Genomic DNA, 12,770 nt, shown 5'->3' on the forward strand with positions numbered 1-12,770 from the left:
CCATCTGCCCTGCTGGGAGAGCACAGGGGAAGCCTCTGTCCCTGACCTGTATGGCTACCCCGCAGCCTTATTGCAAAATAAGCTCTTCAGGAACAGCTCTTCCCCCAGAGCCTTTCGCACAACAACGCTGCAGCACACAAACGTGCATTTCGACACAGCACTTCGCTCTCTCGAAATACAGCATCTGCACCCACCCAGCCGATGTCGAAACAGAGCCAGTGGCCGCCCACTGGCCTATGTCGAAATTGGCACAAGGAGGGTTGCCAGTTGGGAAATAAGCCCATCGCTGTTTGAATTTATTTCGAAAGTGTGGCTGTGTCACGTAGGTGGTAGGAAAGTTATTTTGAAATAACCGTGCCACGTAGACCTAACCTTGCACGTCGGGCCAGAGGAGACAGTCCTTTAGCTCTAGCTGTGCAGGCTGATGCTTTAGCTTGGCCGGTTCCCAGTGCTGGCCAGAAGACACAGGGGACTCAGCTGATTTTGAGTCTCTGTCCTAGTCCAGTTCTTCTGGGCTCTCCCAGTGCTTTCCAGCCAGCCTTGGCCTCGCTGGGAGGGAGCTACCTGGCTAAGCCCGAGGTTTACTTTCTGGTCCAGGGACTGAACATTAGTGGGGTTTGCCCAAATTCCACGTTTTGGGAGCTGGAACCTCTAAGAGCTGCTCCACCCTATGGGCTGCAAAGCACCTGCAGGTGGGAGCCCCGGGCGTGGGGGGAGAATGACCAAGGCCTGCAGCCCCTTCCCCACTCTGGGGACCCGACAGCCCTGGGGGTTTCAAGGAGCTTTGCCGACCAGTCCCTCCCCTATTCGGAAAGGGATTTCGATGCACTCCAGGTGAAGGGCGCCTGCTGGCACTGGGGAAATGAGCACAACAGCGCTAGGGAGAGAAACCAGGATGCAGCGCGCTTGGCAGCCCGCAGCAGCCAGGCCTTCTCCCAGGCGGGCCAGCAGGTCAGAGGAAGATGCAGGAGACCTTCAGACGCAGCTGGGTAATGGAGCAAGTGCGACGCCGGCGGGGGAGGGAGGTTCCTTCCTGACCACAGGGGGTTCGCTTTGCGCCCTGACGCATGAGCGCTTGGAACGGGAACACCGGTGCCCCCGTCTCCGGGGTCAGCGCTCGCGGGCAGCGGGGCGGCCCCCCGCCCGGGGAGAGTCAGGTGCCCCTGTCTGCTGGCGGCGCACGTCCGCCCGCGCCTCGGGGCGCGTAAAATTCATTCCGCCCCGGAGGGAATAAGCTGGCGGCGGCGCTGCGCTCCCGGCCGGGAAAAGTTACGGGCTGCGGCCGGGGGGGGGCGGGGCGGGACGGGGCGGGCCGAGCCGAGCAGCGCTGGCCGGGCGGGGACGCCCGCACTCGGCAGGTGGCGCGGAGCGGCGCTGCGCGCTGACCCAGCAACTCCGGCAAACTTCGGCGGCGCTCCAGGCTCCGGCGCGGGGCGCAGAGCCGGGGGCGCCCGCAGCGGCTGGCCGAGCTCGGGCCATGGGGGGCCGGCCCCTGGCCCTGCGCTGAGCGCCCCCCCCCCGCCCCGGGCCATGGCCGGGCTGCAGCCGCCGCCGCCCGGCCCCGGCGAGCCCCGGCGGGCGGAGTTCGTGGCGCTGACGGCGGTGCAGGCGGAGAAGGGCGAGCCGGCCGCGGGCAGCCCCCGGCGCCTGGGTCTGCTGGGCACCCCGCTGCCTGCGCCGCCTGGCGGGGCCGCCGCCCGCTCCGCCGCGCACAAGCGCTACCGCCGCCTGCAGAACTGTCTGTACAACGTGCTGGAGCGGCCCCGCGGCTGGGCCTTCGTCTACCACGTCTTCATGTGAGTCCCGCCCCCCCGGGCGCCCATCCCCGGCCCCTCCGGCCTGGTCCTTCCCCCCCGGGCGCCCATCCCCGGCTCCTCCGGCCTGGTCCTTTCCCCACCCCCCGCTCCCGGGCGCCCATCCCCGGCTCCTCCGGCCTGGTCCTTCCCCCCCCCCACAGGCGCCCAGCCCAAGGACGTCCATCCGTATCTCCTCCAGCTTCACACCCAGCCATGGGCCTTCCCGTAAGTCTGCCAGGCACCCGTTCCCACCTTCTGCCAGTTTCTGGGAGCTCCCAGCCTGACACCCCCACTCTCTCCACCTTCAGGGGGCTCTGAGTGACCCCTAGGTCCCCACCGCAGTGCAGCCTAGGGGTGGCAGGATCCCAGGTGTGAATGGGAGCCCAGCCTGACCCTTCAGGGAGTCCCCCAGCCCCCCACCCAGCTTTGTCTGAGTCCTGGGCCGTGGGCTGGGCTGGCTCCTCTTTAAGGGTCTGATCCACTCCCTCCCCCATCTTCACGCTGACCCCTAATCCCCAGGAGGTCCTTCTCCTCCTTTCCGAAGGGCCGCACGTTCGGGTGGGTGCAAGTTCCCTGCCCCATGATGGGCAGGTTCTCGTCTGAGCTCTGTGCAGCACAGCCGTCCCGTCCCCCACTGCCTCCGACCCCAGAGTCCCTCCTTGAACCAGTCCTGATCCCCTTCCACCACCTCAGCCCAACGTCCACAGTCTCTTGCTCCCAGGCGGCCGGTGCTCTGGTCAATCCCCTTTCCACCCTGATTCCTCCCCCTCCAGCGAGCTCTGAGCTTCCTGCTGGGGAAAGAAGTCCCTGGGACCCATGTTCCTCTCTCCTGTCCCCATGTGAATGTCAAGTATCCACCACCTGCTCCCATGCCACTTCCAAAGTTTGCACTGTTCTGTTCTCACTGCTCCCTTTGACACCTTTCCCATGTTAACGCCTTGGGCTGGGTTCTGCTGCTGTGACCGACATGCTGAGTTGTCCACTAACATCTTGGGGTTTGGCGATGCAGGGACTGGGTTATAACTTTTGTGCCTTAAAAAAAAAAAAAAAAAAAAAGCCCCCCTGGGTAGAATTTTCACTTCATTTCTCAGTGTGTTTCTTTTTAAAGTTTGAGATGGAATCTTCTGCGTTGCAGGACTTCAGGTTTGAACGTGTGTGCATGTGGCCGGGTGTAGTGTTTTTTGCTGCTCAATAACAATTTGGAGAGTTTATTAGCGTCAAGTCCTGGAATGGACCCAGAACACATCAGGGATGTGAGTCTGCGGGGAGGTGAGGGTGGCTTTTGGGTTTTCTCTGTAGGGAACTGTTCCCTAGATAGCGACTAGGCCCAAGGTTTGATAGTTGTCATGAACTAGAGCAGAGATGAGCAAAATTTTTATGTTGGGTCCCACTTTTCGTGCAACCCTCCCCCCCCCGTCTAATGTAATCTAAACAAATGTCAATTTTGGTTATGTGCATGTAAAAAAAAAAAAAAACTTTTGGCGCGTGTGAGAAAATCAGTCTGTAAAAAGTAAAAGCATCATTATTTGGTCTAGAAACTTGAATACACGGACATAAAAACAGTCACAGATTTCAACATTTGTAATGAGATGGACGAGCCTGAGACCCAGCAGCTGATGGTGCTGCACCATCTTACGAAATTTAGTGCCCCCTGGGGGCCTGGCCTCCCCCCACTTTGCATACCCCTGGGCTACAGAATAGCTGTGATAGTCCCAGAAAACATAATGGAATCCTCTGAAAATCCCTTTCGCAGCGTGGGAATTGGTGTCTGTATGTGGCGGAAGGACTATGGGTTGCTGAGTGAAACTTCTGTCAGAGGCAATAAAAGTAACAGAGAGGGAGCCGTGCTTGTCTCTATACTATCAAAACAAAAAAGCAGTCCAGTAACACTTTAAAGACTAACAGAATAATTTATTAGGTCTGAAGAAGTGGGTCTGTCCCACGAAAGCTCACCACCTAATACGTTATTTTGTTAGTCTTTAAAGTGCTACTGGACTGCTTTTTCATTTTGAGGGAATAAAAGGTCTGTGTTACTCCCCCTTCCCTTTCCATTTTGTCCCAAAAGTTTTTCATTTTACTGTTTGGTATTTAAAAACCAAAGCCGCTCAAAGATGGTCAGCAACTTGCTAATAAAAGGCCATTAAATAGGCTAGCCAGCCCTCCAGCTCACAGGGAGCAAAAACCAGAAATGCCTTTGTGGGTCAGGGGGCTTTTGTTTATTTCTCTTAATGTTCAAATTGAGGTTCTGTCCATCCGAGACAGAACTCTCAGAAAGGCTGGAGCAGCGAGGCCTTGGTTCTACCGGTCTGGGTGCTAGAAAAACACATTCATCCCTTAACAGATCTCTGGGGGGCAAACTACCTGGTGTGTACAGGAGTCTGTTAGTTTCATTAACCCCCCAGATGGCAAAGGGAAGACAGCATAATTTATCAACCTGTGCGTTAGAAGGGAACGGAATTGTGTGTGTGTGCTGGGGAAGCACCAAACGAAAAGTGGTTGCATTAGAGGACCCCAGCTCGGCACTGGCTGTGGAATAATTGGCTTTGTACAACATGCAGGCGTTCACCGTCAGCCAGGTCCTACTGTCGTGCAAGTGTCTCCTGGTTTCCGCACCAAGGGTAATCATTGCCAAACGAAAGGGGGACCAGGAGGCCTGCAAAGCTCCTGTCACTCCAGCATCAGACAGTGTTAATTTGGGGGAATGGGGCTTTGCCACAGGAAATTAGCAAATTGTCTTTCTGCCTAATTAGATAGCTTGTGATTTTTTTTTTGGTGTGTGTGTGCTTGAAACAGTTGCAGCAGTGCTCTGAGTAAATAGGAGGTCCATAAATCACAGAGCAGGTGTTCTGCATCCCAGAGGCATGTGTTTTCCTCTTTTAAGTGGGTTATTTTAGCCAGTGTGCTCTTACTGTAATTCCCCTCAGTTGTACAAAGGCAGGGGAAGAAAAGGCAGTAGACAGGCTCCCTGCCCTTGTCCTGGGGCTCTGGCCCCTTTGGCAGAAGTGTTGGGAACACCTTTGCATAGGTAGATGGAATTAGGAACTGGCGTCGGCTCCAAAGAAGAGCCTGTCCCAGGGTGGGACGCCATTGGGATTATGCAGGTCAGAATCTGGGGCTCAGTCCGGTAAGGGTGACTCAAACCCCAGTCGTTGCAATGCCTTGCTCAGCTGCCTGGCAGAAGTCTTCCAGGCTCCATATTACATGCACCAAAAAGGACCACCCTTAAGGCAGTGGCTGAGAAGGGACCTCTGTACACTAGTCAAGGGGAAATCCTAGAATTCTAGGGCTGGAAGAAACCCTAGAAGGTCCTCGAGTCCAGCCCCCTGCCCAAAGCAGGACCAACCCCAACTAAATCATCTCAGCCAGGGCTTTGTCAAGCCAGGACTTAAAAGCCTCCAGGGATGGAGATTCCACCACCTCTCAAGGTAACACATTCCAGTGCTTCATTCTCCCTCCTGGGGAAAGAGTTTTTCCTAATAGCCAACCTAGAAATGCCCAGTAGAGGGATAGAGCAGAAACCAAAGGGAGTTAGGTGCCTGCGTTTGGGCTGGAGGGAGGATGGCTCCCTCTGGTTGGGATTCACAGCCATACATCCCCTCCTGGAGTCAGGCACCTTTCTGCCCAGGAGGTGGAAGCGGGGACAGAAAGAGGAGTCCCCCTATGTGCCTGGCTCAAATGCTCCCCAGGAAACCAGCAGGGACTGGATGATCCCGGGTGCAAGCCCCAGTCCCTGGGTGTAAAGAGCTTGGGGGCAGGTCTTCCAATGTCTCTCCTCTTGATGGTCCCACATGGCATAACTGTACTGTATCCTTTGGGCTGGGGCGAAGGGGAAGCAAGGAGTCTCCTGGGTCCTGGATTCTTGTCACAGCAGCTTTGCTGTGGGCGATGGGGATGTGCATCAATCGAAGCACACGTTGCTGGCTGGGGGCGCTCTGCTAATCAGCTGGGCGGCACCTGAATCTCTCCTGGGCGGCTGCCCAAGTGCTCAGCTTATGGGGAGCCCTGATGAGGGCTCAGAGCAGCAGGTTTATTTCACTGGGAGGTGGTGAAGCACAGGAACGTGTTACCTAGAGAGGGGCTGGAATCTCCATCCCTGGAGGTTTTTAAGTCCTGGCTTGACAAAGCCCTGGCTGGGGTGATTTAGTTGAGGTTGGTCCTGCTGGAAGCAGGGGGCTGGACGTGGTGACCTCCTGAGGTCCCTTCCGGCCCTGGGATTCTGTAGTTTGCACATGTAAATACATTTATATTTAGAAGCTTTCTGACCACACAGCAAAAAACAAAACCAGAGACGGGTCCTCTGTGTACCTGGATTTCTTCCCTCTCTGCCACATCCTGATTGAAGTGCACAGAGTCTGAATGTCTTGGAAGGAGTTATAGAGTCCACATGCTGCCACATGCAGAGGTTTGCTGCGACACTGTGGGCTAGTGAGTAGCACAGTGGGGCAGGGGAGATCAGGGATCATCCCAGCTCTAAGACCTCTAAGGACTGACCTTTTGTATGACCGAGTGTGAATCCCAGCCGTCTCCTGCTGAACAGCCTGTTTAGATTGCAAGCACTGCGGGGCAGGGGCTGCCTGTCTCGCTCTTCGTGGCAATGACTGCTTCCATCTCCTCTTATCAGGTGGGGAGGGCGGGTTGCAGCCTTCCTCTGCCCCGGGGAGAGAAGTGAATGGGGAGAATCTACCCTGTTCCTCGACCCTCATCCAGCAGTAGCCAGGCACATCACATTCCCCCGCCAGATGTCCTTGGGGCTGCACCCAGGGCTGTCAGCAGGTTCAGCCAGAGGCAAGGCGAGCAGAGCTGCTGGGACCGTGCCTCCTTGTCGCTATCAGGGCCTCGTGGGAAAACCCTGCGGAGAGCTCGCTGGGGAGAATGTGCACACAGGAGGGCGCCCGTGGCCCCAGCTGTGGTTGGAATTAGTTTATTTCACCTCTTTCCTCCTTCCAAGTCCCTCTTAACTGCACTGGGTGTTTTCACGAGGGTGGGAACAGAGAAGAGGAAGCCCACAAAGACGCCCTCTGTTCAGTGCCCTTGCCGGGTTCATTTTGGGTAGGCGACAATGCAGAGGTAGAATAAATTTTGTTATGTGCACCAAGGCATGCGTGAAAATGCACCACCAGGAGGGGAAAATCTAGCTCCGCTCCTCAGCCAGGCGGCATTTGAATCTCTCCTGAGCAGCCACACGAGCGCCGGGCTTACAGGGAATGCCGGCAGTGGGGACCCATGACTTGGCTTTCAGCGTGTTAAACCACAGCTTGGTATCTCGTTAGACCCAGCGAGGGCCTGATCACAGGGGAGCGGTGAATGAAACAACAGTCCTCCCCAGCCAACCAGGCGTTTGCCCCACGCGTCTGCTGGATCTTCTGAAAAGGGAATGTTTCTTGGCAAGGTTTACGTGGGGCTTGAGCCACCGTCTAAACTCCCCGCAGGATCTTTTGCTACAGTGGAGTCTGGGTAGAACTGGTAGAGTCCTGTGCAGATGTAATATTGATACCCACATCTGCCGCTACAAAAATGATTTGCAGGTACCCGCACCCACACCTGCGGCTGTGGGTATCTGCAAACTTGCAGGGTGCTAGCAGTTGGGCACTGGTCCCAGATTGCCTGTAACGTCCCTGGGAGACCCCTCGTGATGAGACGAAGTGCCCCTCGATTGGAAGCTGATCAGAGGGAAAACAAATTGCTTGTTGCTGGCAGAATATCTTCAGAAAACCCGAACTTCGCTAGACAGGGACTCGGGACACCTGGGCTCTGATCCTGGCTCTGCGTGGGGTTTGCTATGTGACCTTGGGCAAAGTCATTTCCCTCCTGCACCCTCTGGCCTCAGTTTCCCCATTTTACAGATGGGAAACAGGGCATTTCCCTATCCTTTCCCGGAGCTCTCTGGCTGCAAGTGCGAAGTGTTATGTACCCTCTGATCTGCCTGTGCTAAATGCTGCTCCCCCTGCACCCTGCCGTTGGCTGCGCCTCTTCTTCTAGTCCTAGCTGTGGAGCATGGTCTCCTCTCTGTATCCCGCGCAGGATTCCTGTGAGCAAAGGAGGGAGTTTAGCTGGCAGCCGCCAGGGAACCTGCATTCCTTCTGCTCAGGCCAACTTCCAAAGACAATGTTATCCAGGCACGAGGTGCTCTGCAGCCAAGAGAAGTCCAGACAGGGAGACTGTCACGGAAGGTGTGTGTCCCAGGCCCTGTCCCCCAGCTGCAAGCAGACGTGACTCTCAGTGCGCAGGGAGAACAGACGGGTTATTGGCCAACAGGGATGCAGCAGAGAACAGACTCGTCGGCACAGGAACCAGAAGCCATCAGTACCATCCATTGTGGGGAGAGGGGCCCAGAGGGGGTCCCCAAGCCGGGCCCTGGCCCCCTTCCTCCCTCTCCAGCCAGCCCAGACTGCCCCACTCCACAGCCCAGTTCCAATTCACACCAGCCTGGCCCCTCCTCTCATCTTGTCCTGTTTCCCCAGGGAAGAAAGATGGCACCTGGTTGCCCAGGTTACAAAGAGCAGGGAGGGCCATTGAGTACATGTGAGAAGTCCTCACACTGAAGCTCCCCTCACTGCTACGCGTGGATGCTGTGCCTCGGGAAACTTAAGGGTCCTGTGGCACCTTATAGACTAACAGAAAAGATCTGAGCGTGAGCTTTCGTGAGCACAGACTCACTTCATCAGTCTGTGCTCAGGAAAGCTCACGCTCAAAACTTTTCTGTTAGTCTATCAGGTGCCACAGGACCCTTCGTTGCTGTTACAGATCCAGACTAACACAGCTCCCCCTCCGATACTCAGGAAACTGAGGCACCCACCTGGGATTATCGCAGGATAGTAGGAAGCACATGCAACCTAACCAAGGGAATGAAATCCTCACACAAGCCACTGCGTCATAGAGGCGCTGCCCTAGTAGCCAAAGCAGAGTATGGGGCCAAATCTGGGAAAAGACGAGAGATGGATCATTAATGGAATGGAGCGGGGTGGGGAGCTGGGAGCCACCTGGCTGGGAGAGATGGGAGGTTTATGCAGTCAGCGAGTGGGGACCGGTCCCTTCCTAAAAATAGCTCAGACCAGCCCCAACCAGTGGCATAACGCTGAGCGTCCAGGCTACCGTAAACCTGCCTATGCAGGTGCATGTGTGATGCAGCTAGGTCCTGCTGCTTGGGCACCTCCAGGTCATTTGGCTCCTATGGTTAGCTCCTGCTGCAAGCATCCAGTTCCTGCCCGTTGAGGGCAAGGCCGTCCAAAGCAGCTGGGATGTCGCTGTCGTGCTCCCAAGCTTAGTTTTGGGGGAGCGTGACGCAGCGCTGAACGGGTAAGAGTCAGGTCTTGTTGGCGGACTGGGGAAGTGGGTCTGATGTAAGCCAGCCCGGTGAGACGCTGGAGGGGTTCGTCACTTCATCATGGGCATCTGCTTTCCCCAGGGGCTATCTGACGGCAGCCCATTGCCGCCTGCAGCTCATCTCGGCACCTCAAAGTCGTTGCCTGGTGTGTGTTTTCGGTGCTCCGTTTGTTGTTTGTTTTAGATGCGAATGTCGGGCTGGAAATAAAGACTCTCCTGCAAGGGGTGGCTGGCGGCAGCTGAAGCCTCCCGGTGAGGGTTGGTAGTTGTGTATTACCCAGATAGGCGCTTTACTTTCAGAGTAATGAGTCTGCTGTGCACACACAAACACACACATGCCACCAGGCCTTCCCCTCCCCCTCCCACACTCTTGCACTAAAAATAACTCCAGTGAAACAAGTTGGTTCTCCAGCACTCTGGGGACGGCACCTGGCTTTGCAGCATGACGCGTCCGCCTCTGACCCCCTACCGGTCCTGATTCCCGTTAGATCCTTGACGTCTAAGCGTGCGCTCCCTCGTCATGGGAGCTGGGGAACGAGCGCCCTGCTCGCCAAACCCTGCTTCTGCCACAACTCCCGTGGTGATCTGGAAGCCTTCAAACAAGCATCTGATCTGCTGGAAGAGGGATTGTGCGCTCTGTCTCTGTGCCACATCCAACAGCTTCTGTTTCCTCAGCAGGCCTTGCCAAGCAGGGTCAGTGCTAGAGGACTCCTGCCCAGTGAGTGCTGGGGTAATTAACAGCAGTGTTGTGACCAAGGCACATGAAGCCATTCTGGGGGAGGGATAGCTCAGCAGGTTGAGTGTTGGCCTGCTAAACCCAGGGTCATGAGTTCAGTCCTTGTGGAGGCTCTTCAGAGAATGGGGAAAATAGATGCCAGGGATGGTGCTCAGCCCTGCCAAGGGGGTAGGGAACTGGACTAGATTATCTCCTGAGGTCTCTTCCGATTCTAGGAGATGTGTATCTCCAATTATAAAACTTCCACTCTACTTGGTGCTGTCTGGGCCTCAGCTGAAGTGTGGTGCCCAGTTGTGGGCACCACACTTCATGAAAGATGTGGAGAAATTGGAGAGTATCCAAAGAAGAGCAGCAAGGCCCAGAGAACATGAGCTGTGAAGGAAGCACTGAAAGAACTGGGCTTGTTTAGTTTAGAAGGGAGCAAGACAGAGAAGGCATGAGAGAGGTTTTCAAGTATCTCAAGGAGGAGGGAGGAAAATTTTTCTCCTTGACCTCTGAGGACAGGACAAGAAGCAATGGGCTTAAACTGCAGCAAGGGAATAGTAACAGAGAGGGAACCATGCCAGTCTATATGCTATCAAAACCAGAAGCAGTCAAGTAGCACTTTAAAGACTCACAAAATAATTTATTAGGTGAACTTTCGTGGCATGAAAGTTCACCTAATAAATTATTTTGCAAGTCTTTTAAGTGCTACTTGACTGCTTTTGGTTTTTGCGGCAAGGGAGATTGAGGTTGGACATCACAAAAAACTTCCTAACTGTCAGGTGGTTAAACACTGGAATAAATTCCCAAGGGAGGTTGTGGAATCTCCATCGCTGGAGACATTTAGGAGCAGGTTAGATAGACATCTATCAGGGATGTCCTAGAGATGCTTGGTCCTTCCCTGAGGGCAGGGGACTGGATTTGATGAGCTCTCGAGGTCCCTTCCAGTTTTAGTGGTCTATGATTCTATGATTTGGTCTCAGCCTTCAACTACCTGAAGGGGGGTTCCAAAGAGGATGGAGAGAGGCTCTTCTCAGTGGTGACAGGTGATAGGATGAGGAGCAATCGTCTCATGTTGGGGTTGGGGGAGATCTAGGTTGGATATTAGGAAAAACCGTTTTACCAGAAGAGTTGTGAAACCCTGGAGTGAGTTACCTGGGGTGCTGGTAGAATCTCCATCCCTGGAGATATTGTAAGAGCAGGTTAGACAAATGCCTACCAGGGATGGTCTGGATGGTACTTGGTCCTGCCATGAGGGCAGGGGACTGGACTTGATGACCTCTCCCGGGGTACCGAGTTCTTGTGTTCTATGACTCTATGTTTCTCCTAAGCTTTTCCATCTTTGAGCAGATTTTTTCCCTTCGTGCGCCGAACACTGAGATGCCCAAACACAAGTGCCCAGCAAAGAGGCAACACTGGAAGTTGGCGGTGGGGGCAGGGAGCAGTGATCCTCAGTGACCCTTTCCCGGGTACCGAGTTCAGGCTTTGCCCTGGGCGTGCAAGGCCTCCTGCACACAACCTCTGCTCCAGTGATGAGCATGGTCTCTGACTGTGTCAGGTGCATCCAGGAGCCTGTCTGTGACCTCCTTGGTCTCTACCCTGCAGTTGATTATGGTGTCACAAACTTGTCATAAAGACCTTGAGGCGGGCTTGGGGAAGGAGTTACCTGCCTCGCTGTGGGAACTCGTTCTTTGCTGCTGCCAGGTTGTTTGTTATTGATCCTATGGTAGCATGGGACGGGTGTTTCCAATGCCCGGAATTATGACGACTCCTGTTGATTAAGCTAGTGCCTCCGGGACAGCAGGAGCAGGGCCCCTCGTTGGAGGTGTTGCACAGACACAGAGCAGTAAGTGGGGCCTGCCCAGAACAGTTTGCAATGTGAATCTCCATACCATGCCCCTCGTCAGTGATGGTTAGTGCAGGGCAGAAAGCTGTGTGCCGGCTGTTGAGAGCTCAGCATTTTCCTTCCTGCCTGGTTTTGCTTGCTGTGTTACAGCCTTACCCTACCTGCTGGGTTCTGGAGTGATGGCGAGAAAGGACATCCAGGAGCACCTGAGTTAACTTTAATGAGCAACACAATGTTGCCCCTTCTGCTTCTCTTCACCCTCCAGCATACGCTCGGGGCTCCCTTTTGGTGGTATTCTATAAATACCATCGCGCTTGGCCATCGATCCGGGAAGCTGAGACGGCTTCACCCCAGTGCTACAGTTCCCCATGCTATGGAGAGCTCTGTTAGGACTGCGTTTCTGTGGCCTCTTGTATAGCTGCCTAATTGGCCTGGCCCTGAAAGTGTCGACAGCCCTAGCATGGCACTTAGAGAAACTTTCAGAGTCGTTCTGTGTCCCGCAGTCCAGCAGGTAGGGAGCGGTGGGCGAAATAGGAGCTCTGAGCTTTGTGTCGGGGCTAAGCTCAGAATCTGGATGTGTCCCAGACAGGTGGACAAAGTGCTCCAAAAGTTACTTGAGTAAAAGTAACGAGACGTCCTGTAGCACCTTAGAGACTAACAGATTTATTGGAGCATAAGATTCTGTGGGCAAAGACCTGCTTTGTCATGACGTTGCGTCTAACTAACCCAAGGAAGCTTATGCTCCGAAAAGTCTGTTAGCCTAGACAAGGTGCCGCAGCACTTCCTGTTTTTGCGGTACAGCCGAACATGGCTACCCCTCTGACACTTGAGTAAAAGTGCAGCTGTTTTTACTTCTGGATACTTGAGTATAATAAAGATGTGATGTGTGTGTTTTCACGCACCCCCACGGTGTATGTGAACTTGCTTGCTGTGATTGTACACTGGCTAGTACTTTGCGTTTTACTCAAGTAGTTTCCCAGAGGGATAGCGGTGACATGTACTTAAGTACACCCCCACCCCTCAGCAGCTGCATGTTTACTCAAGTAACTTTTTGGATACTCTTTCTGCCTCTGGTCCCGGACAGGTG

At 54.8% G+C, this 12,770-nt stretch overlaps 1 protein-coding gene across 4 annotated transcripts in view; it reads left to right on the forward strand.

Annotated features, from left to right (window-relative positions):
• The first annotated feature begins 1,405 nt into the window (after nucleotides 1–1,405).
• KCNQ4 (potassium voltage-gated channel subfamily Q member 4) overlaps nucleotides 1,406–12,770 on the forward strand; it is a 79,408-nt gene continuing 68,043 nt past the window's right edge. For 2 of the 4 annotated variants that reach the window (XM_074976048.1, XM_074976051.1), the window contains exon 1: nucleotides 1,406–1,796. In XM_074976048.1, coding sequence (XP_074832149.1) covers nucleotides 1,531–1,796 — 266 coding nt within the window. In that variant the 5' untranslated portion in view covers nucleotides 1,406–1,530. The remainder of the gene's footprint in view (nucleotides 1,797–12,770) is intronic. The other 2 variants (XM_074976049.1, XM_074976050.1) reach the window with 2 other exon arrangements.

This window comes from Carettochelys insculpta, chromosome 24 (assembly GCF_033958435.1).
Source record: "Carettochelys insculpta isolate YL-2023 chromosome 24, ASM3395843v1, whole genome shotgun sequence".
NCBI classification, from domain to species: Eukaryota; Metazoa; Chordata; order Testudines; family Carettochelyidae; genus Carettochelys; species Carettochelys insculpta.